This window comes from Malaya genurostris, chromosome 2, assembly GCF_030247185.1.
Source record: "Malaya genurostris strain Urasoe2022 chromosome 2, Malgen_1.1, whole genome shotgun sequence".
Lineage (NCBI taxonomy): Eukaryota > Metazoa > Arthropoda > Insecta > Diptera > Culicidae > Malaya > Malaya genurostris.
The window spans coordinates 275,785,232-275,810,687 of NC_080571.1; the positions used below are offsets into that span (position 1 = coordinate 275,785,232).

The window sequence follows — 25,456 nt, forward strand, 5'->3', positions numbered from 1 at the left end:
AATCTTATGTTTAGTCTTTCGTGTATACTGGTACGTTATTGGTATTTCACTTAACCTTTATAAGTTGCCCTGTGGTAGAAATGTACCCCACGAGAGGTCTTACGTCAGTGTTTTGCTGAAAGCGAGAAATACCTAAATTTGATTTGATAATTTTTTTTGTGAACAAGTTATCTTAATATAGTAAGCGAGAAAAATGTAAAGAATATTGTTAGCTACAACAATAGCAATGTATGTGGGAGTAACCATTTGATAAATAATATTATGGAGTAGTGGCATAGACGAGTGAAGCGATGCTGATATTTTTAGCTTCACGAATAAAAGAGACAAAACACATTTATTATACTGCAATAGGCTATAATTTTTATACCATGTAGCACCATAGCTTGCAACACATATTTTCTCATCCTCTGCAGCCCACCATCATTTGCAGAACTGATATATAATAGCTCAACCTATATATTGCGTTAATACATGTTTTAATGTGGTGTTCTCAAATATATCGTAATAAATAGGAGAGAGTGTTCGGTTACCGGCTCCCTTTTTATTTTTAGCTCATAACTTCTGATTTAGTGCACATTATGCGGACATCTATACATCAAAGGAAAGCTAAAGTCCCTGGCTAACAACTGATTAAGAAACTAAGCTGATTCATTTGATTGAAAAAAATTGTTATCAATTTAGTAAAGCGCTAATTTTTTTTCCATTTTAAAAAAGGTGTTCGGTTACTGGCACCCCAAGAAATTTCGCTAAAAATGGAAAAATATAAGTAAAGATTGCAGTTATTCAAAGAAAATAACAGTTTTTTTTCTTTTTGGAAGCGTTTTGGACAAAAGTCTTCATTGTCTGATAGTGACTTCGCCTTAGCTCTTTTGGTCGAATATTTGAATGGTCTTCTGCTTTTTTTTCTTAGCAGGAGTATCTGCTGTATGCGCAGCTAGATGTTTATCTCGACAGCAGCCTGCATATCACTGACAATTTTAAACGATTTGTCGAAAAAAAATTCGATGCCGGTAACCGGTAGACATTTTGAACATGACAAAAAAAATTTTTGGTTACGAAAATTTTGATAGCACCCGGTATTAAATCACTAAATAGATCGGTTTCACCTCATAAATATTCAATCCACTCACCTTTCCGATTGATGCTCTTCAATTCATGATACTATAAAAAAGGTGAAAAAACAGTTGTGTTGATTTTCACGGAGTTAAAATTTATTTTGAACGCAGCAAAAAGTACAAGCGACTGCTTGATTCGCAATTCAGCACAAAAAGAACGTGCTGCTATTACACACACATGACATTTTTCGGAATGACGCTATCTGCTTTCTGTCAAAAGCTACGGTGGGGTGCCGGAAACCGAATACTGCCGGCAACCGAACACCTTCCCCTACACTTTTTAACTGGTTAGGAAAGATTTCCCATTAATAAAAAAAAAACAAATACAAAACCTTTATGATGAAAAAAAAATGTTCAAAAACATTCTTCGTAGTTTGTAAATCTTGGATTGTCGACACAAATCCGAAATTAGCGTTGGTCACAAGATTTTAATCTTGATATCTAGATTAAGGAACACACACATACATTCGCTCTAAAACACTGCACTCATTACTGACAAGCTACACACTAAACTTCGTTCGGTATTTTTTATTACTTGACGAGTTTAAAACAGCCGAACTACCGAACATTTACATTCTACTGATATATCAGCACATATAAACATGTGTTGACAGCAGTACCTTGAGGTACCGCTGTGATGAAATGTTATTTTTACTGAAAAAATCAGCTACCGAGGTCTGAACAACTGAGATCGGTAATCCAATTTAAGTGTGTATGGAACAAGTGTATTAGCTACGGTTTCCAGGATAATCACATGTTTCTTGTAACAAACTGTGTCAAGTCGATTTATTTTCTTAAGTTTTCAGATCATCGTTCACAAAAGCAAAATGAAAAAAAACTAATCCTACAAATTCTAGGGATGAATGGATGGCGATCACGGTACTACATCGATTCGATCCAATTTGTGGAACGATTAGCAGCATCTAAATTATATGGTTCACAATTACATATCACTAATTTGTGGGTTTCGCGATACGATGAAAACGAGTATTCTATTCTGATGAAACCAAAACCATAACTTCACTGATCTTGGAATAGCTCAAGTTTTACTTTGCAATATTTACACGTTCTCACATACGATGCATCTTAGATTATTTAAATACTGGGATAATTCTAGTTAAAAACTAGATGACTTTGTGTACGAGAAGGCTAAAGCTTAGTTTCTTAGTGTCTATTTTTCAACAAGAGTTAAGATGCGGGAAACCGGAATTCGGACTTGTTCTCTGTGCTGTCAGTTTTCACTACAGCAGGCGTAATTTTGGCAGCTCCCTCCGGAGTGGCTTCAACAGCTTTGGGTTGAGCTGAGGCAGTTTCACTACGCTTGAAGATAACCTTCGACGCGGCGTTATCCTTTCGATCCCAACCATGCTCGGTTTCGTGATGGTGTTCATGTGGATCGGGTGATGGGAACCATTCAGAGATCCAAACGGGTTTCCAGATTTGTTTCCATGCAGGAAGCCAAATTTCCTTCCATCCAGGAACCCATATTTGCTTCCAGGCTTCCTTCCACTCGAGTTTCTTATCTGGCACCCAAACTAACTTTTTGCTCGGTTTCCAAATCTGGACCCATGCAGCTTTCCATTCGAGTTTTTTCTCAGGAACCCACACCTGAAAAAAAAATTTGGTTGCTTCCGAACCGGCCAAGTTATGGCAAAAAATACGTACCTGTTTCTTCTCTGTTCGCCACACCTGTTTCCAAGCTTCCTTCCAGGCAAGCTTTTTGTCCTCCACCCATACTTGCTTCTTAGCTGGACGCCAAATTTGTTTCCAGGCGGCCTTCCATTCCAGCTTTTTATCGGTACGCCAAATCTGTTTTTGTTCCGTTTTCCAGATCTTTTTCCAAGCCGACTTCCACACCAGCTTTTTCTTCCAAAGATCATGGCTAGTGTACTCCCATCCGTCGTGATCTTTGCCCAAGAACTTTTCACCAGGAATTCCAACTTTCACCCATGCAGGATACCAGTATTGCTTCCACGCAGGCACTTGAATTTCCTTCCAATCTGGCACTTGAATCTCCTTCCAAACTGGTTTCCAGATTTGTTTCCAAGCTGGTACTTGAATTTCTTTCCACGCGGGAACTTTTATCGGAACCCAGATAGGTTTCCAGATCTTCTTCCAATCCGGAACTTGTATTTCTTTCCATGCCGGAACCTGAATTTCCTTCCAGACCGGTTTCCAGATTTGCTTCCAAGCTGGTACCTGTCATATAAACCAATGAATGTTAATCATTTTGTGATATAGTAAATCCGCTTTTTTACCGATCACCGAGTGCCCTGTACTACTTGTTCGGAATTAGAAATTAAATGTCAAGTAATTGTAACATACCCTGAGTGTCATTTGTGATATATGATGAATTGTTCTTCTACCTACAAGGTCATGGGAACTCTCAATTTTAAGTCCAATCCTTGTGGAGGTCTCAGTCGGGTCATAATTTCTCAACCATCAGAAACCTTCTTCCTACCTGAATATCCTTCCACACTGGAATCTCCGTTGGCACCCAGATAGGCTTCCAGATTTTCTTCCAGTCGGGCTTCCAAATTTGCTTCTTTCCAGGTTTCCAAATCTTCTTCCATCCTTCCTTCCAGATAAGTTTCTTTTTCCAGTATCCAGGATCATGATGGTGCTCCTCGTGGTGATGATGCTCCTCATGAAGGTGCTCCTCGTGGTGGTGGACGTCCACTATGGGCTGCACTTGAAGTTGATCCACAACCGGTTCCGCCTGAATCTGGGGCTCGTCGAAGCTAACGGGCACAGCAGGCGCCGGATAATCGTAGCCGAAACGTTTCTGAGCGACGTGTGTTTGCGATTGAACATTACTGTTTTGTGTTTCCTCGGTTTTCTGGTCGATGATAGCTTTAGCCAGTGCTAAAGCAACGATGTGAAGTAATATACCGAGGGTAACCTGCATGGAGTAATTGTGAAAAGAAGAACGAGATAACATATTATTTTGTGTTCCATGAGGTGTAGAGCACAATAATCAAAGTTATGATCTTTCGGAACAATACCTAAATGTTTCGACCTAAGATATTTCAGTAAGGCGTTTGGCCACAAAATCAAAATTATTTCTCAATTTGAAGCTAACCGAAAGACTTTCCGCTTACACTCTTAAATATCTACAATTAGCATAATGTCAACATAATCATAGTAGGCGTAAACTCGCACACACGATGAAAAGCGGAAAATAATTAAAACGATATAGTATTGCACACGTATCAGATTTTCTCTGTCGAAAAACTTTCAATCGGAAAACGAGTGCTATTGTTTGCACAAACTCGCGGTGTTGTTAATGAATAATAAGAAAGGTAGGGCATATCCTATGTGAAATATGCAAAAAAAAAACAACCAGATCATCGGCGTAACCTTCGGAATGAATGGATACCGACAATTATGCAGTCACTGGTAAGTTGTGAGAGGCATGAGGAGCAGTGTTCAAATGGTGAGGTATTTCTTGGCTACGCACAAACGATGCTTTCTTTGTGGGCCTACCTTGCATTTCATTAGTGACGACGTTTCGAGAAAAATATATGCAAACCGGAGGAACATGATTTTTGTGTAATTATTACATACAAACAATACCCGCTTTAGCGTATAGAAGCTTTCCTATTATTGTGCGAAGAGAGGATCAGTACGAGTAAAAAAAATCTTTTACTGTTTATGCCAATACTATATTGAACTCGAGAAGTTTCCAATTCACTGATTCGTCGAACGGGGGAGATCGTAATTGTGTCAATGTACAATGCACAGTGGTCCGACACGGGAAATTAGCGAGACAAAAATATATTTTCGCTATTAAATATTATTTTTCTGTAGTTGGTGTCTTCAAAAAAGTTGTTTGTAATCAACTGGCGCATCTTTTCATGTAAAAAGTCATGGGTGATCCATGTTTTGATTGAAATCTGGAATCTAACTTTCTTAATTGAATTCAAAAATTATTGCACTTTACAGGAAAATTGTAGTAAATTTTCTTTTGAACAACTTTACTGAAGAAGCCACCTTCGTAGCTCTTCATTTGATCGAGTTTCATCAATTTTTTGGAGTGAAAGTAGGGCGGCTCCTGAAAAATCTTTTTTTTTTTGTTCTAATTTTTTTGTGAGCAGCGTTTTCCGAAGCGTTGTCAAACTAAATATTGCGCACAAATTTGTTCAACTAAGTTTTTCAATATAAGCTACCATTCAAGAGTAATGATTGTATTTTCATCAAATATTAGTCAACCTTCAAATAAGTCATTTTCATTGACTCAAAATAAACGAAAATGACGAGAAATTAATGTCACTCTCAGCTTCGCTTGCAAACTATGAGAACGGAAACCATGTCCAGTCAATGACATAAGCGGAACAGTATTTTCAAAAATTGTGTTCTTTGCCTTTTCAGTCATTTGCGGTTTTCAGTGAAAATCCCATAGTATGCAATGTCGATATTCAACCGAAGATTTGAGAATCGAAAATGACAGAAAATGGTTTCACAATTTCTTTTACCTATTGCTGCTCGAATCTGTAGTAGTTTTGGTTTCCAATAGGTCCTGGGGTATAATTACTTCGATTTGTCATATTTTAGTCACTCTTTGTAGCCAAGCGTCACAGATTTTCAATACATCGATGAAATAATGAGAATTCAAATTCTGCTGATGCTCCCAGACGATAGTTTGGCTTCGTCTTGTCATAGAGGAAAGAGTGATGTTGACAGTTATACTCTCTTTTTTCTATGAGAAACGAAAATGCTTCGTCTCTCTTCGTTTGTTCTGGTGTCGGTCATTTACGAAGACCGGTTTTACAAGAACATGACATAACCTCACAAAATGAACAGAATGAACTTTTTTTGACAACCGCCGTGTATTTGTTTACAGTTTAAAAGTTCATCACAGGTTCATCATTTGAATTCATAAATTGCAAGTCGACTCACACTAAACAGATTTATACAAATATCGCTACTTGATGCTAGAAACGCATACATGGTAATCTTATTAGTTCTTTTCACTGTGGAACACATTTTTAACAAGCCCTTTTCCGTCATTTTTCAATTTTAATTTTACAGTCGCAAAACAAAACAAACACACGGTAGCTGTCAAAGATGAACTTGATTCATCGGCAGTTCATTTGTGTCGTCATCGTGTAAAATCTAATAGACACGTTTGTGGAAAATGTGTTTCAAAACAAGAGATTATTGATAAAAAATGTTTTCCATGATTGTTCCGATAATAAACATTTCATTTGAATTGATCTGGAACTTTTTCTTTTCAAAAAATTTCAATTTTCTTGTGGCTCATTCCAGTAGAAATAGGTATATAATCAAAATCCGTATATCTAGTGTTAAACAATGTCGACTTTCGAACTTGAAAAATTTTAGAGGTTTTCGAAATAGAAAGTTTTTTTTTGTTGCGAAATAATTTAGAAATACTCTAGGGTTTGGATGATGAGCTACAGGGCGCGTACCCCCCTTAGGCGGATGGGGGTGGGAGTCAATTTATACTTCGTATTGACAAAGTCGGACCATAGCGAGTTCGATCGTTCGCTTATAAATGTAAAAGATGAAAATTATTATGTTGTCTGGATCGATCACGGAGTGGATAGGACTAATAATGCTTGAAAATGACAATAGGTCATTAGGTGGTTTCGAGCATACTTATGCCTGGAATTGATCACCAATTTGAATTATCTTGATCCAGTTGGGATGAATATTAATATATCATATTCGTCTTGAACTTGGAGAATTTAATTCAAAAAGGAGGACTAGTGCTATCAGGAATAGGAGTAAATTGACATCTTATGAACCGTTAAGGAACTCTCAAACCTTTGCGATCCAGTTCAGTATCGGTACTAATGTTTACAAATTGCAATGGCGGCGAAACTGATTGATTAGGTGTAAATACACTCTCAAATCGGGAAAGGTTTGAATGTACTTAGATTTCTCCAACTTGGACACAGATGTCACCTTCTAACTAAGAGTGTGAGATGTGTGTTTCTGGAAGAGAGCGGTTCACGTGGACCATTCATACAACAACACCTAGTATTTCTTCACGAAATACATGTAGTTCTTGTTTCATGGATGCGTGTTCAACACTAGAAGGCCCAAAACTTAGTATAGACCTAAATTGATCAAAAGCAGTCAAAATGATTGGAAGAAAAAAAACTGTGACAAAATAACTAAAAGCTAGTGCAGTGTGCCTTAGTGCATATACCGTTAAATAAAGAATAAAATAAGAGCTCAGAATTTTAAGCAATCCTTCTATTGTGTACATATAGTGTCTTTGATGGGCAATCTAGTGTTAAATGCGCATCCATCCATGACTTTATTTTATTTGTATCACGAGAAACTATCGAAATAAAAGATTATAGACAAAAACGATATGGAGCGGGAAAATCCTAGGGTGCCACAGGAATACCAAAATGAAATTGAAATAAAAACCAGAGCCCCAATAAAACGACGAAAAATAGGTATTTTCATGTAATAACTCATTTGATAACATATTCACTTTTGGTAAGTCACAATATTTCTATTTTTATTATTACTTTTATTATTATCATTATTGTTGTTGTATTATTATGAGTATTATTGTTATTATTATTGTTGTGATTTTCACTATTATCATTTTTATTTATATTATTATTGTTATTGTAATTATTATTATAAACATATCTACATTGATTTAAGAACCTTAAAATAATAATCGTAAGTACCGCTTCAGGCATAAAAGACTATATAGGAAAGCAGGGCCAAGACCGAAGCGGATACAATGCAAAATTTCCAAAGTTTCATCGACGAGGACATTCGAGACACTGAAGCAGCTGGTAGGATGACAGAATACCAATACGATACAGACGCACGACTCAATGATTGACTGGTTACAGGCTGAAGCACACACTTCCTGCCCAAGTAACAAACTCTCTGGTGAACTTGTAATAGAAGATATTCGTATCTTTCGTTGCAAATTGATAACCGTAAAGGAATCTGTTGCTTGGGTTACATGTTGGAGGGTTTCCTCCTTCGTTACTAGTGTTCATTTGGGCACCATAGCCTAGTTCGTCCGGTATGAAAAAAAAAAGAAATAATTTAGAAATGCATAAAACGTCAAGATCAGGTGTTATTCGGATTTTGTTGGAAAGTCCCAGATTTTGATTTAATTTAACACTAGATCACGACGTTTCGTGCATTTATAATATGAAACATGAAAACCGCATAACTTGGAAAATTCGCTTGAAAAACCCCACAGCTTCGAAAATTCGCATAATAAGAGACTTGAGTGTATGTATTAAAGGTTTAGTCGAGGCACCTAAAGATCCAAAGAATTTCCTAGCAGATTTGGCAAGCTTTTTGCATTTTTCAATGAAACATGCGATAGTTTGTTCGTAACTATGGGAAACAATAGTAATTGATGGTGATAAGTCATTAAATTTTCATGTTTATTAATCTGTAGTTAAGATATAGAAAAATTTTCTTAGTTTATTCCGAAGCGACCAGAGGAGTCACCTTGGGGCGGGAAGCTCTCGGTTTTTTGTCGGTTACGTTACTTATACCATCATATCTTCGGAACCAGAAGTCGCAGTCATTTGATCTTCGAACTTGATCAACTAGCTTCGAAAAGTGCACACAGTGGTGTTCATAATGAGTTAAAAGCTGTTTCTCGATGTAATCAAATTGTCACTTGATCTAATATTTCAATTAATAAACCGTTTAATTATCGTTTAGATTGAGCAATTATGCAGTAGTTAACCATACATCAATTATGCAAATTAATTTAATAAACAGTTTGTTCCGATCGTCCTCTATCACTCCACACGTACACCGTCTTTGTAGAGCATAGGGCGGATTTATAACTGCCCATTCATTCAGTTATATCATCGATGACTAATCAAATAGTTTCACAGTTATAATATTGCTACCCCAAAGTAACAAGCAGCCTGAGTCCTTTTCCAAATTTGAAACACCGAGATTTATCCAGGTCAATGGAGCACATGCGGGATGTTTTCCAAGGCTAAATTACTACAGCGTACAAAAGACTGAATTACACGTCTCTAAACCTTGAGATATTGATGCGAAACTCGCACCCAAAACAAAATCTCAATATCAAAACTAGCAATTATCCACCTAACCGGTTTCCACTCAACCAGCTCACATCAGCCGTCAGGTCTTAGCACATTTATTTATGTTACTTAATACTTTCTTTATATGGCACTCCACGTGTGCCGTGTTCCATAATATCGAGATGAATGAGAAAGGTATGACAGAATGTGAAGACTGCGCACGAATCTACCTTCCGCTAAATGTGACATCACGACTTTGAAATGAACGCACCAACAACAACTCGATCACTGCACTGGTGACGCTCCTGTCCCGAAGACCAGTTTGAGTAAGGAGGCAGGTTTTCCTCTGTTGAACTCCTACACGTACCGGCATTGCATAATCGCACCGGTTATAAATGATTCGCAAAAGTAAATCCGATATGTGGGGAATTGTGTCTGCAGTGCGGTTGGTCAGTAGCTGACCAAGTCAGACGGTGGATCTGGGAGAATTTGTTTGTTGTACTATTTTTTTCTGAACTGTATCTGAAGTGAAGGTATGACGTGAGAATTAAATAAATACGTGTTGATTCATTTATTTGAAATCAAACAGGGAAACCCAAACGACAAATAGTATCTACACACTAAGAAAAGTTTACATCTTTATAGATGCACATAAATGGAGCGTCGAGATTCACTTACATTCACGATTCAAAACATGTAAAGATAAGTCATATCAGTAACTTCACAGTTAATGTAGCTTAAGCTTACATCGATATAGACGCGAAGTTTATTTTTACATGTTAGTAGATGTAATATTGTGTCATCACCGAAGAAATTATGGCATGTTTGAATTTACGTCAAGCGTAAATTTCATTTTTTCTAAGAGTGTAGGTATGGCTGATTTATAGAAAAACATGTTTTGTAAAAGTGTTAGTTGATCCGGTTGCTGACGGAAGAACATGTAATGATGAGCATTGAGGGAATCCGATTTTTGATTTTCTCTTAAGATCTTAATCCACAAGGATCGAAATTAGGAAAAGCCTGAATAGTACAAATACAGTTTCACGTCTATCAAGTACTCTGAACAAGTAACATATATTAACACATATACATTATATAATCATTACTTGGTCAACATTAATACCATAAAAAAAACCAGGTCGTTACGATGGTCAAGCTCCTTTCTTCAACAAAATAACGCTTAAAGATTAATCAAGTGTTACTTCAACATTTGACATAACTTTGACTACTGCTTTCTAACTGAACAGTCAGATCAGATGGAAAGCACTGTTGAAATGGACAAGAACTGATTTTCTTGTCCCAACAAACAACTTTTTAATTAGCAATGTACACATGTTTGCGTAATCATGCGTAATCATAAACTCATAAAAGTAAGGTTTATAATTGAATATGGCCAGTATGATTACTGTGTAGTCGTTATATTAAAAAAGAACATCATAAAACTGATTGGAGAGAAAAAAAAACACCATTGATTGCGTAATAGTGTCCCCTTAGGCATAACAAGACGTTTCTTAAAATGAGTTATCCTTCAACGAATTTCTGAATCATATGAGCACTGGAAAAATGTTTTGGTTGAAATTACATTAGTTGTTGAGGTAATATAAGTGTTCTAAAGGGTGATTTTTTGCTGGTATCTTTTGGAAACACTATTTTGACAGATCACGCGTGTTTCGTGTCTTGTGTCATTGTGAAATTTGTTCAGTTTCGTCTATAATTTAATCATGAATCGACTTACAACTGCTAACATTTGGTGAATTGGGTGAACTGTGGCAAAATTGGAGGAAGATCCACTTTTTAACGAAAAAATTGTGTTCAGCGACGAAGCTCATTTCTGGTTGAATGGATACGTAAAAAGCAAAATTGCCGCATCTGAAGTGAAGACCAGCCAGAAGCATTGCAAGTGCTACCAATGCAACCCGAAAAAGTCACTGTTTGGTGTGGATTATGGACCGGTAGCATCATTGGGCCGTACTTCTTCAAAGGCGACGATGAGTGGAACGTTACTGTGAATGACAAGCGCTTCCGTGTGATGTTTAATGATTTTTTTTGTTCAAATTGAAAGAATTGGACATGCCTGACATGTGGTTTCAACAAGACGGTGCCACATCCCACACGGCACGTGAAACAATGACTAAATTGAGATTCGCCTTCGGTGAACAGTTTATCCTACATTTTGTGCCCGTCAATTGGCCGCCTAGATCGTATGATTTAACACCTTTGGACTATTTCTTGTAGGGAAATTCTAAGGCTGACTATTTCTTGTAGGGAAATTCATCTAAAGCCAAGCCGCGGTCAACATTTGCGTGAATTCATCTTCAAACATTAAATTATATTGTTCGTTTTATCGATTCCGATAAAGATTTCATCAATTTTCTTAATTTTTTGTACTTTTTTGTAAATCAAATCCTATACCTCTTAAAAAACACACATTATTAAAGAAATCAAACTTTCGTGAAATTGTTCAATGGCAGTAGCAGTTCGTCGGTATTCTGTTATTGACCGAGAGCAGCTGAAAATGTACAAAGAATTTCTAGATGATTAGACTTTGGACTGACAAATCAACTTTCAATGTACAACTTCTGGTAAATCCGGAATTTATTGAACAATACCGGCGCCGGCCAGGCCCGAACATAGATTTGCTAAGGACAAGGAACAGATAATATTCCTACACATTGCTCAGCTCGATAAACTGTGTCGAATTATAAAGAACACTCAGCCTTCTGAGCCAATTTTCACTAGTCAATTTTTCAAGTGATTGCATAAACTTTCTATATGAGAAAGGCACTTATTTACTTTCATAGCAAAGCATCGCTATCATGATCTGTTAAAAAATGATAACAAGTTGGTACAAAGTGAATAAAAGAATTGGTAATTTATATTTTATTCACCTGAAAAATATAAATTTTAATGTTGCAACCCTGCACGCCATACGAAATTGAACAAAGCACGCTGCGAATGGAGCAAAACGGCTCGTACCGTCGTGTACTAGTTTTGCATCGTCATTTTGAATGACGATTTGAATGTTTTGACACTAATCGCCCTATAATTTCGGAACTGGAAGTCGGATCAGGATGAAATTGCACAGTACATTTAAAGACAATGAAAGCTTTAATTTGAATCATGACTCGTGAAAATCGGCTTAACCGTTGCTGAGAAATCGAAGTGAGTTCCGTTGTTGGAGATTTTTTTTCACTATTATCGGCGCTTTCGGAAGCGGAAACCGAGGACTAGTAGTCCAAAAGTATTTTTATATGTTCACTAACTAACAAGATCTACCAACTAGATGAATTTAGCAGTAAGATTTATAAAAATGTGCACCTCGTTTCGCTATCGCTTGTGAAAATTTCCACTTGTCGATCTAATAATAATACCGGAACCGGAAAACGGATCTGGATAAACTTTTCGGGGATTTTTTAACGAATTTAAGGACTTTTTATTTGCTTCTTAGTTTGTGAAAATCAATTAGGAAATTTAAGAGAAAATTGAGTGCGCCTTTTTTCATAAGTTTGCACATATTGCTTTGTAATTCCGGCACCGGAAGTCGGATCCAAATGAAATGAAAGAAAATTGTATGAGGCTATAATTCCTTTCATTTGAATCTAAGTTTGCGAAAATTGGTTCAGCCATCTCTGAGAAAATTGAGTGGCATCCCGATCAACAGAGCATAACAGGATCATATCAAAATTATATATGATCCTAATATTTATATCTCATTATGTTATAAATATGATTCCAAATCAGAAACAAACATTCAGATTTTATTAAGATTATAGCAAGTCCAGATACTATATTAAGGGCCGTTATATTTCAAGTAAAACTATACTGAGATAAAAAAGAGTTCAAACACTTTTGTCGATCTTGTTTTGGACTTTCAACCCGAGTAATGTTATGCTTCAATAAAGAGCATTAACAAACATATTTTCCAATTTCACAAACCTGAAGATGCTTTTGAAAACAATAATTTGGTATTTGATTTTGAAAAGACAAAACTTCGAACAAAGAAATATTTTATAAAGTGATATAGCATTCGACTCAGTTCATTGATTTCTGTAATGTTTCCTCAGAGATGATTTTCATAAGCTTTGAGTCAGATTAATGCTTGAATTCTTTAACTTTATCGGTAACCGATTGTTTCCGAAAAAAAAAATAGAGTGAGAAGTGTTAAAAATTTCAAAACGTCTTCAAAAGTGACGCTGCAATAAACGAAAAACAAAATCTAAACTGGGCTCAAATCAGAATCTAAACTCAGCTCAATACTTCTTCGATATCTAGTAGCTTTAGTTGTAGATTGAAAATAGCGACTTTAGTTTTACCGGCCCTCGGATATACTGGAAATAGAGAAAAAAAATTCTTAAAAAAACTCGTATGGATTTATCTTTAGTTTTTGCTGTACTTTATACTCTGTTAATCTGATGATTCTTTACGTAGTTGTGGTGGGTCAAGGATATTAATTTTAAACTTTAGATGAATATTATTCTCTATTTGTGATATGCCGATTTTGTAGAGATATTAGATGCTTATCACTCCCATTCATAAATTCTTAACATCTACTTAGAAGGTAACAAGGGTTTTGCTAATAAGATAGCTGTTTTACTATATCTCTTTGCTAATATTATATTGAAAAATGTTCACTGGTGGCGCTGATGATATCATGGCCTAAAGCAAACTAAAGTGATATCGAATCACTTTCACAATTTTTGGATTCAAAACCAGTAAAATCGAAATAAGTTGGTTAGGTCATCAATTAATAAGATCTACGAATTACATTGCATGGACATTTTTATATTCATGATTCAGACAAAAACATTTTATCGCACCTTCGATTTGAAAAGTTCAATTTATTCATATCTGATAAATTTAAATCTCATTCCGTAGTATTATAATTACTTCCAATCCGGAACCGTGAGCTGGGTTTTAAAATTTGCAATGTTGAGTTTAAAGCAACCGATCCGCATTATGTCTAGGTAGATATCAAACAATCAAACCGGAATAAAAGTTTAATTTCGATGGTGTTTGAACATTACTTGCGGAGCTTCAGGCAGCGGATATCGCAAACTAATCTGACTAATAGGCAATTGATTGATCATCAATCATAAAAACATGCTAATCGAATCGATATAATATACACTTCTTCAGATTTTGCGTTGTCTTTCCAACGAATTTTTACTCTAATCTAAATTTTAGAAATTCGATTCAGCCATCTCCGAGAAAATTAAGTGCACATTTCAATCAAATATTCCCGCCAATCGACATACATACACGTACAGACAATTCACTACTTCAACTGAACGAGTGAACTGATTCGAATGTTATTTGAAAGTCGGCCCTCTTGGTACAAAAAAGAAAAAAAACTGAAAAACTATCATTAATTAGTAAACTTCCTCATATTCTGTAAGGTAGTAAGAAATTTGTTTCACTGAATTTAGTCATTTCCGTTCATTTATTACTATTCTTCAGTACCAAAAAGCTTACTCATAGTTCTATAATAGCCCCTTTGTCATTAATATGCCGTTTGAAAAGAAACGACGAAAGAGGTGGGGAGTTATTATATGACGCCAATATATCCTGCTATCCTCAGTGGGTTCTCATGCCCCAATGCAATCGTAGCGTATGTCAGCAACTCAAAACTTCCCGGTTCGAAACCACAAGTCGCGTAACTGCATACTTTTTTTATGGCAAATCAAAACGCTTAAAGGTATGCAATTTCATCTTACGTCGCAAATCTATTTTTAGATTTGCACGGTAAAGCCTTTCCCCCAAAAAATGGGTAATAATAACTGAAAAGTCGTATTAAATTTGTAACAAATTTAGATATAAAGTTACCACCTAGATTAAATTGAGTTAAAATTTCTGTTATTTTAACTATTAACGAGACCAAGATTATGACTAATTTAGATAGAAAAAAACGAAACAACCCCAGATACAATTTTGTTCTCCCTTGTTGATCGGTATTATTTGTCACATAAACACATATACACACAGACATTTTGTGATCTCGACGAACTATGGTACGAATGGTATATTACACTCGGACCTCCGGACCTCGGTTGCAAAGTCGGTATTCACAGCGATTGCATAGCCTTCCAAAACCAAAAGTTACTAAAAGTGATCATACATATTCATGTTATTGATTTAACATAACGCTACTATAATCGTATAACAACATGACAGATTCATTTATATTACTAGCATTTTTGCGAGAGTTGATTTGGATTATTCATATCATTTTGAGAGCTTTTATTGGTAATTTCAGGCTGATATTAGCAATAGTTAAAATTGCTTCGATAGTTATGATAAACAACCAAGACGCAAACTGTAATTGCAACATATTTCACAAGATTTAGGTTGACACATTCGATTCAACAGAACTAGAAATAAAGGTAGCGGATACTTTCAAGAAAATTTCGTTGTGGTTTGATCCATATGACTTTTCATTCATCATATCGGCTGAAATTAATTTATGATCACTAATTATGGCGTACGGGTAGCAAAAAAATATGACTGGCGCACTCAATATGCATTCACAGATATTTGAAACATATCACGCATGATGGCTTATTTCCAGCTTGCCCATATTCACATGCTTGTGCGCATACACAGCACTCATTTTTTTATGAAGAGATTGCAGTTGATTACTGATTTATACTTATCATATATTCGTTATCTCTCAATCATAATTGTACGATGCAACGATGTGTATTGAAGTCTATGTATAACACAGTAGCACCATATCTGAAGCAGGAAAATTCACTTTCATCCGTCTAAGATAGTAAAAAAAAAACAAGCATGTGCATAATATTTTTTTTCATGATGAACCGCTTGGTATTGTATGCACAGTAAGTGTGAACAATCTGATCGAATAAGTTAGCACTACTGCGCTAAATGCCGCATAACTATTCCATAACCTATGCTTTCTTCTTCTTCCGTGTCTTCCAGCGTGTGTTAACGAGGTTATGAGAAGTGATATGATATAATATGAAATTCGTAGCATCTGGGCCACGCCGAAGTTATTTAGAATGTTTCTTGTTGTGGAAAAATATGATAATCTATTGAGACAGTTAACAAACGATAGTGGATTCTATTTTAATTTTGTAGAATTAATTCATTGGCCAGATTGATTCGGTTCCTACGAAACCGTGATCAAACTTTTTTATTCAGGCCTATTTGCGTTAGAATGTTTACGTGGCCGATTGAGCCGATTTTTTAAATAAATTTTTTTTTGAGTTGGATCTTATTGTCACCCTTTTTCTAGGGGAAGAGGAGCTTCCATTTCCCTCCTGAGAGGATTGAGGGGCACTTCGTTCGTGGTTCGTCTCGTCATCCATTGCCACATCGATGGTATTGTTGTTGGTTTCATTGCTAGTTGCTGGAAATGAGCCTTGTTGTACATTGTTTGCAGTTGCTGGTTGGTTGGATGGTAAGTTGTTCACTGCAGTTAATGCGCTTTGTTCTATTGGGGATACGTTGGATGGTTTCGTTAAAGTGGATGCTTCACTGTTGTTGGTGACTGTCACAGGTGTACTGGGATTGCTTTGGGTTGGTGTGACGGAAGCACTGTTGTCCTTTGGTGTAGTTGTCTCCTTGTCCAGTTTATCACAATGCTTACCGCAGTGAACAGCTTTTTGACAATACTGACATGTGGCCATCTGATTGTCATAGGTAACAAGTGATTTGCATGGAATTCTTATATCTTGACCAAAAATCACATAAAAAGGTATAGGCTTCTTCAAGTGTATGCGTAATACACGTACGCCATTTAGAATACCGGGGAAAAATTCTTCCACTTTTCTTTTTCGATAGAGAGAATCGCTCCGTATTGGTACATAGTTTTGCGAATATAATAATCGGTGACGCTCGAGTGAAGATCATGCACACGTACTTCTATAGCACTATCATCCATATATACTGGAATGTTGTACCTAATGTTCTCGTGTTCCACATAGTGCACATTGTTATTGTCTTTTGCGAATTGAATTGCATCCAACTCTTTATAAAACTGGATGTAAACAACATTATTCGTCTTATTGCATTGAAGTAAATGCACACGTTTAATGTCCAGCTGCATTTGCTCCTTAAGCAAACCTTCAAGTTCTCGTATCGAAGGTCGAATTTTGGACTGCCTGAAGTCAACAACAATTGTATTCTTTGGTGTCGGCGGTAGCTTTTGTTTCTTTTGGTTCACTCATTTTCGAGGTCTATTGTTCACTACACAATACTGTACTTGGTTTCTTCTGTTTCCAACGTAAGCGGTTTTGTTTTATCGACTGACTTGGAGGAGATGTAAAACCGAACTACATGGAATTTTTGTTTTAGTTGTTTTTTTTTTGTTGTTGTCGATTGTAGAATACTTTGCACTTTCTCATTCATCAATTACACCGTTATGCTTATATGCAAGCCTAGAAAAAATCGGATAAATCGTCTTCCAAGACCGACATATTCGAGCGTCAAAAATGAGTCACAATAGCTTAGTCCGTCTGGTATGGAAAGTGTGGAACCTGAAAATCCCCACCCTCGACCAGAGTAGCCCATAAAGGGAAAAATTATCGTAATCCCAAACCATCCAATAATTGGATTCCCGATCGGTTTGGATGAAATTGTAGATGAGACCAGTTTACTCGTAGTTGTAACATATAAAGAGGCATGTCCACTTCAAATTGTGTGAGCTCTAAATGAACTTGTTAGAATCTATGCAGAAATGCTTCGAATCTTCGATACAGATATAACTTGAAGGAATTGCTGTCAGCTCGAATGACTCACAAAGATGGTTTACAAACATCTGAGCGAAGTGGCTGGAAAAGTCCTTGCGCAAATGCCTCTGCTCTCAACCTCAACCTGAACTTTAACCTACACAATTACCTCTAATTTTGCACAGCCGAGTTATACTGAGAAATTGTTAGGCGGAAATTGAACATGAAATGAAATATAGAAATGGTGGTATGAAAACAATAAAGAATGGAATATCTAAAAGATATTGTGGAATTTTCAACGAAACCACAATTTTTAAGACGAGATTCTGCAGATTTACCCGGCTGCTCGGCCACCAAGTGAATTCGATCAATGTCAACTTCTCTTTCTGAGCAGCCTAGATAGCCGTGTAGTGTCAGTAACGGTTCTCAACTGGCTAAAAATAACACTACGGTTCACCTGTCCAGATGGTATAAGTCCATCAAACAGATAAACTGTGTGGCATCCGGCGGAATTATTTCAACCAAGAAATGAACCACTGGTTTCCTGTTTCATGTCGTGAAAGGCCACTAAAACGGGAGCTCACAAGTCAAGGTGAATTTCCGTGCCAAAGCTTAAAAACGGCAGTCGTAAACAGAACATTTGTGGCCTCTGCCCTTGCGTTGCTCAAAACTCCGTGTCACAGTTAGATTGAATAATTGAAGGCATAGCCAGAAATTATATCTATTTTTCGGCCTATTTGACGTATAACCGGTCTTCACCGAGCGATGACTATATATTCTCCATATTATATGAATTCCAGTGGTGCTAAAGCCATCACTAGTAAATTCATTTCTATTTATTTGCTCTCAAGCAATACTTAGTTGTATATAGTGTTAGTTCATCACGCTAAAATCCTACGTAATCTTTCTTATCTCTCTTGAGCTTTGAATTACGGGTCGTTTTTTGAATCTGAAAGGCAAAAAGATTTGGCTTTCTGCATCCCGATCTGCAGGTGCCAAAATGCACGGTTAATAAAACCTCCAACCCCCGAGAGGATTTAGAGATTTTACAAAAGCGACACCATTCTGCATTCCCGGAAGAATGCAGAACGATTCGCAGTATGTTTGAGAAGAAGTAAATTCGGCACCCCATAAAAGATGCCAAACAATCTGCTAAAAAAACCTATTTAATGTGAATACAGAAAGGATTCAATCACTCCAGGAAGAACGATGAACCCTTCTGACTATAGCTCCTTACCACATTGGGTGAGAAACGATAGGATATCCTTTAAATTTAGTTCCGCATACACAGACTCAACCATACATGAAGAACCAGAAACCCGGATACGTAGTTGCGTCAATGCGGGACAGTTACATATCAGATGATATGAAGTACCGTAATCGCATTCACACAAATCACACGAATAATACGCAGCACGTTGAATAGTAGCCATGTGATAATTGAGTTTGCAATGTCCAGTCAGAGCTCTGACCGGAATACTGCAATGATGCTTGGAAAAATGCAGTACCATGATATTTTTAGATTTAAATCTAGTAAAAATATTTTTGTCTGAGCGCAAGTTTGCAAGCTGCGCCAGTTGCTGGCATGTTTGGATGCAGCCCAAGGACGAATCTTGTGATTTATCCAACTAGTTGAAAGTGGTAAAACTGGTTCCGGATCAACGAAATCATTCGTTGCACCAGCTCTAGCCAACGATTCAAGCCCATTCATATCCAGTAATACCAGAAAGGTCGGGTACCCAGAAGAAGTAAACAGCATTTGAATTGCTAAGGTCTTCAATTTCAGTTCGACATGCGATCACTAGATTCGATCGTGAATCATTCGAATTGAGTGCTTTTAAAGCTGACTGTCGGAACAAAAATAAATTCGTTTACCACAGATTCTCTGCTGAAGTTCCGCAGCTTGCAAACTTGCTCTCAGACAGCAGCATTAATGTCTAAAATGTCAATTTCAATTTTCCAAGCACCATTGCAGGACAAGAATTTTCAGTGCTCTGACTGCACATTGTAAACTCAACTATCACATGGGTACTATTCGTGCTGAGTATGTTTATTGTGATTTCTGTAAGTACAATTGCATACTTTATAGCATCTGATATGTAACTGTCCCGCATTGACGCAACTACGTATCCAACTATGTATGGTGAGCAAAAATTGTAGAATATTCTATCTTTTCTCACCCAATGTGGTAAGGAACTATAGTCGGAGAGGTGCATCGTTCTCTTTGGAGTGGATGAATCCTTTCTGTATAGACCATAAAAGGCTTTAGCAGATTGTTTGGCATCCCTTATGGGATCCCCAATTTTCTACTACGCACCGTTCGGCATTCTTCCGGGAATGCAAAATGGTGTCGCTTTCTCGGGGGTTGGAGGTTTTATAAAATGTTCGTTTTGCCACCTGAAGATAATTCAGCATCATTTCGTGAATGTAAAATGACTTATTTCTTTTTGTTTTGTGCTGTTTTCTCAGTTCTCCCACACCACCCCTTTCCATGTTCCTTTTATCCATCCCTTCCTATCAGGAAAATGATGAGAAGCCACGACAAGGTATAAATCACCAAATAACTAGGGAATTTGTCACTTGAGCCAATTAGTTCTGATTTCTGATGCTTACATGATCGGTATCGAGTGGACTACTGGTATCAACTGTTGATGAACCCGAGATGCACTATCAGACGTTATAGAACAATATGAGTTCCGGGCAAGAAATTGAAGCCGACACGGGTGCTCTGAAGCGACCTAGATTCAATGGGCCATGGCGTCCTCCTTCGATGTCATTTTGTTGGAATCTTCTAGAGGTGCAATGATACCTTTCTCATATTTTTTAATAGGATTGAGCTTCTTCGGAGAATTCGTTATTAACATTCAAATTCAGAGAATTACAAATAAATAATATAAAGCTTGCTTCAAATAGAATTGGAACAAAGACAGTTGCCTGTATTTCAGTTATTTATTATTGTATTCAAGATCTTTTTTTATAGCGTTTTCTTCATACTTTTAAGAAAAAATACGGATAAAATTATTCGTCACGGTTTTGAAGGAATTCTCGAATTTTTCCTGTAACACGGCTCAGTAGGCGGCGCACACCTTCTTCGTCCATCGTTTTAGCTATCTTATTCCACCAGGTCGTCATATGATTGATGTCTTTGACAACGTTTCCCTTTGCCTTGAGTCTCCTCTTCATGATTGCCCAGTATTTCTCAATAGGGCGGAACTGGGGGCAGTTGAGTGGGTTAAGGTTTTTCGGAACAAACTGGACCACTTTCTCTGCATACTATTCTTAAACGGCTTTGCTGTAATGACAGCTTGCCAAATCTGGCCAAAACATTACAGGATGGTCGTGGGATCGAATGAACGGCAAAATTCGTTTTTGGAGACACTCTTTTTGGTATAGTTCCGATGTCATTTGTCTTATTTGTAACGAAAACTTTCGTTTTTTTGCCGCAGGTGCAAATGCCCGGCCAAATCATAAATTTTCTTGCAAATTTGTCGGCAAAAACAAATTTAAATTTGGCTGGAACATCCCCCCGAGCCGTTGCCAAGTAAAATTTTTGACCTGGGATTTGACCGAAGTCAGCCTTGACACAGGTTTCATCGTCCATCAGAAGACACCCGTTGAACTTGGTCAGCACCTGGTCATATAGTTTCCGAGCACGAATTTTGACCACACTATTCTGTTTCATGATCCGATTTGGCTGTTTGCTAGCTCGATACGACTTGATTCCTTCCCGGAGTCGAGTTCTCTTCACGGTACTATGGGCAGCACCGAATTTTCTGACCAAATCACGGTCCGACAGATTTGGATTCCTCTTAATCGTCTTCAAAATCTTACCACGCAATTTCCGGTCGTCAGTTCGACTCCGACGATCGGCTTGAGGCTTCCGAATCGTCGTCAATGTTTTCTTATACCGTTTCATAACGCGCCATACGGTATTTCTGGGGAATTTCAGCTGTTTAGCTAGCCTAGATGCAGACCACAATAGATTTTCCAAATAACTGTGCACAATTTTTTTTCTTCTTTCGGCTTCCATGTTGATTGTTTACAAAGTACAGTCGATTTTCGGAATGTCAAAAATCATACGTGAAGCTGGCAAAATTCCCGACACGTGGGCGCCAAGAGCTTCCAAATCCGTCCACCAGGAGCGCCACAATATGAGCAAAAGTTAGTTCCAATTCTAAATGAAGCAAACTTTATGAAGTAAACAATCGCACTTTAGTTTGTCGTCAATGGAACGAGAAGTGCACATATTTTCGGATTCACGTTATATAACAAAAAGAAATTTTCTAGTCAATCGAACTCAAGAATTCACAATTCCAGAATCAGTTTTTGGATCCCAATAAAATTCATTGGTAGTTTATGAGATATCTTTAAAAAACCGTTGAAAGATCCACTTCTGACTCTTAGCGCTGCTACTTCTGGAATTCAATAGCAGCAATAAACAGTACTGAGAACGTCTTTTATTCGAGATTCATAATAACAGCGATAATATTGATTTTACTGACATAAATTGAATAGTCATAAGCAACCGGCTCTGTATAGCCAGTAGGGTTTTGAGCCGTGTCAAATATAGTGATGAATTACAAATTGCCGTTTCAAACAGACTAATAACAGCGACGGATATATGAATGAAGATGTGATCAGTGAAACAACAACCCCTCAATCGTTGTTTGATGGGATTTAAAACTCACTTTTATCTAGAACAAGATTCAATTACTTCAGTAAACATTGGGGTCAAGAAGAAAATGGGATCTAATTTTGAAAGATTCAAAAGCACAAACAAATTATGCTTGTTACAACGCTTAAGCATATGAAACATCGCACTTGTTCCATGACATAGAAATTTGAAACTGAAACTGATTGTGATCTCGACACAATATTGAAGAACGAATCAAACCGGTACAAGTTGTGTTTCATGCAAATTTTCATTTTTGCTATCCCTTTCGTCAGTCTTTTTCTAATCTGCTTGCCCGTGGGATACTGATGAAACAATAAACTAAGTTCAAGTTCAAGACGAGCTTATTCCTCAGGAAACAAAATAAACGGCAGCTAAAACTATTCGAAGTTTTTTTTGAGAAGTGAGTGAAAAGACAGAAAGCGATAGCTCAGAAGTATAGAAAAAACATACTCTTCGGCAGCGTAAAAACAAATTTAAACTAACAAGAATTCATGTCACTCTAAATACAATCAGAGCACGTTTTTACGAAGCCAAGCGCAGTCCATATGGAAAAATGTGTCAGCTGGATGGGGAATCATTTGGATCGCGATTGGTCGAACAGAGTTTTCCTGTATGAAGTTACTTTTGGGTGTGGGTTCGAGTGAAGCGTATCTGGTTAGGAAACTGTATCGATTTCTTTCAACGCATTGTTGACAAATAGCGGTCGGTAAAAGTGTCTGTCTCAGAACGAAATATTTACACCTTGACCAGTTTTCACGCAAAATTTGAATGCTGTGAAAACATTCAAAACTTACAAACAATGCCTCATTAAGCTGGTCAAGAAGATGATTAGACCTAATAACAGAAATTGAGTTCTTCAATAAGACAATGATCTTAAACATCGGAGCCGCCTTTGTCACGTCAGCTAGGAGGACAATTGAGTTGAAAACCTCATCGAAAGCTTCCACAGACCATTGTCACAGTTGATTGTTTTTTAAATTTAAATTATTCGTTTTTTTGTATTCAATTATAGAGGCTTTAACCTTGAGATCATTCCCCTTTTCGGACCAGAAAAACTTTCTGACCCTATTTTTGGGGTTAGAAATCGAACTCAGGTGTGCTGCGTGAATGGTATCGACTTACCCATCACAGGAAGACAGGAAGACGTGAAAATCTACGATCTATTTAGTAAGTATAATAATTACAAATTATTGTTGATTATTTATAAATAGCTCCTTCCAGATTCTGCTTTCTGTAAGATTTCGTAGGATATGTCGAAGAACTTCAACCAACATATTCGACTATCGGCGTTTGGTTCGAATTGCATATTTTACAATGGTGCGTACTCGAAGCATAAGTATTTTAATGTGTATTTTTTGTATGTTTATGCCAGAATAAAATGAAATCTTGATTCCCAATTGGATGTTTACAATTAAAAAAACGAATTTTTTGTTTACTTGTAATTGCTGGAGGCGTTGCTTTTGCCGAACATGCAGTAATGGAAATGACGAAAACTTTTTGCTGGTGATTTAAACTTTATGCTGACAATTTCAGTAATAATTGACTTTTGTCAATTTTGAGATTACCGAGACTCGGCAATTTTGTCTTTTACTGAGATGAAGCTGAGTACTCGGCGGTGCAAATCTCGGCAATTATTTTTCCGAGATTCAGCGAAAACAAATAAGTAGGTAGCAACTTTATGTTGCTTTAAGGCCTTTCTTGAAAAATGAAAAGTTGAGACCGAATGCTAATTCGCCAATTATTCGTACGAAAAATTTGTTTAATAATGAGAAGAATTCTTCACATCAAATACAATTAATTCAATAAATTCTTATGCAATATTAAGCCTCCAAATATCTATTAATACTTAATGATTCTTGCAGGAAGCAAACAGACAGTGTGATTCTAATTAAGTGATGTAACTATGCTCCTCTAATGAAGTCAACTAATGGAAGAATCGTGTCTTTCCTTAGTACTTGAAAGCAAACGTTTTACAAAATTCATCTCCAGATCCCACTCATTACACAATTCGAAAGAGAAATGCATATATCAATTCCAAATCATTAATCTATCCGCTTTCATGCACCCAATTCCATCTTTCAGTCTTATTTCGGTCTGACAGCTCCAAAGCAGTCGTAGAGAATTCCATTTCACACAAATTAACAAATTTATTCTGCTATGATTTTTTGCCCACTTCCGAATAATTCATAACCTCCGCGATGGGAGTGAACGAAGCAGATCCGATTATACAACCAGTGCGCGGTTCAGCGCGTAAACAGCAAACATACGGATGTTGCCCCGGCTAGTTGGACACATCGCTGTCCAGTCACATGGTGGCGGTATCTTCATAAGTGAAATTTGTCTCAGATCGTCAATTTCACCACGCCAAACAAACATTTACGATTAACCGCGGTTAACTTTTTTTTTACCCCTGATGCATAATAGAAATATGGTAATGATCATTGGTTGGTTGGTGAGTACACTTATAATGTCTATTATAGGTTTTATTACAGTGTTATTTCACAGAAATATTTCTTAGTTTCCCAGATAATAAGTTGAAGGGTTCTCAGAAAAGATACTGCACAAATCAGATATCTTATTTTGAAATACGCTAACACTTATTTTTGAGATAAATAAATCACTTAGGCTAAAGATTTTCCAAACTTTTTGATAATAGAATAAACACTTGCAACATTGTCCATAATTACATAATTACAAAGCTCATGTATCACTTCAGTGAAGCGTCCGAATATGCACCATTATCATTTAAACTGTTTCTCACAACACCTTTATTTGTAGTTCGGGTTAACAGTCCGGGACTGAGAAAAAAGTAACCAAAATTACAATCACTAACCACAAGATTCCATCGGGGCTTCATGGTTCCCGAAGTTTGGGGGTCTCGCTCGCCGCAATCACTAGGAGTACGGATCCTCTCCGAGGAAGTTTTTGACACTGACTGGCAACTGTTTACATCCGCTACTA

The 25,456-nt window shown here is 36.9% G+C and overlaps 1 protein-coding gene across 1 annotated transcript; it reads right to left on the reverse strand.

The window, feature by feature from the left end:
• Nucleotides 1-1,894: 1,894 nt before the first annotated feature.
• LOC131430172 (uncharacterized) lies at nt 1,895-25,421 on the reverse strand. The gene is made up of 4 exons (XM_058594908.1): nt 25,329-25,421; nt 3,577-4,017; nt 2,781-3,314; nt 1,895-2,723 (listed from the first exon to the last, which is right to left on the reverse strand). The coding sequence occupies exons 1-4, from the start codon at nt 25,350-25,352 to the stop codon at nt 2,304-2,306; spliced, it is 1,419 nt and encodes a 472-aa protein (XP_058450891.1). The 5' UTR covers nt 25,353-25,421; the 3' UTR covers nt 1,895-2,303.
• Nucleotides 25,422-25,456: the final 35 nt, after the last annotated feature.

What these genes read in the sequence shown, in the direction of transcription:
- LOC131430172 (XM_058594908.1), bottom strand. Translation starts at nt 25,352, where the DNA reads ATGAAGCCCCGATGGAATCTTGTG. An exon ending in AGCCCCGATGGAATCTTGTG is followed by an intron (nt 4,018 to 25,328) that starts GTTAGTGATTGT and finishes TACTCCATGCAG; the next exon opens with GTTACCCTCGGTATATTACT. An exon ending in GGCGAACAGAGAAGAAACAG is followed by an intron (nt 2,724 to 2,780) that starts GTACGTATTTTT and finishes TTTTTTTTTCAG; the next exon opens with GTGTGGGTTCCTGAGAAAAA.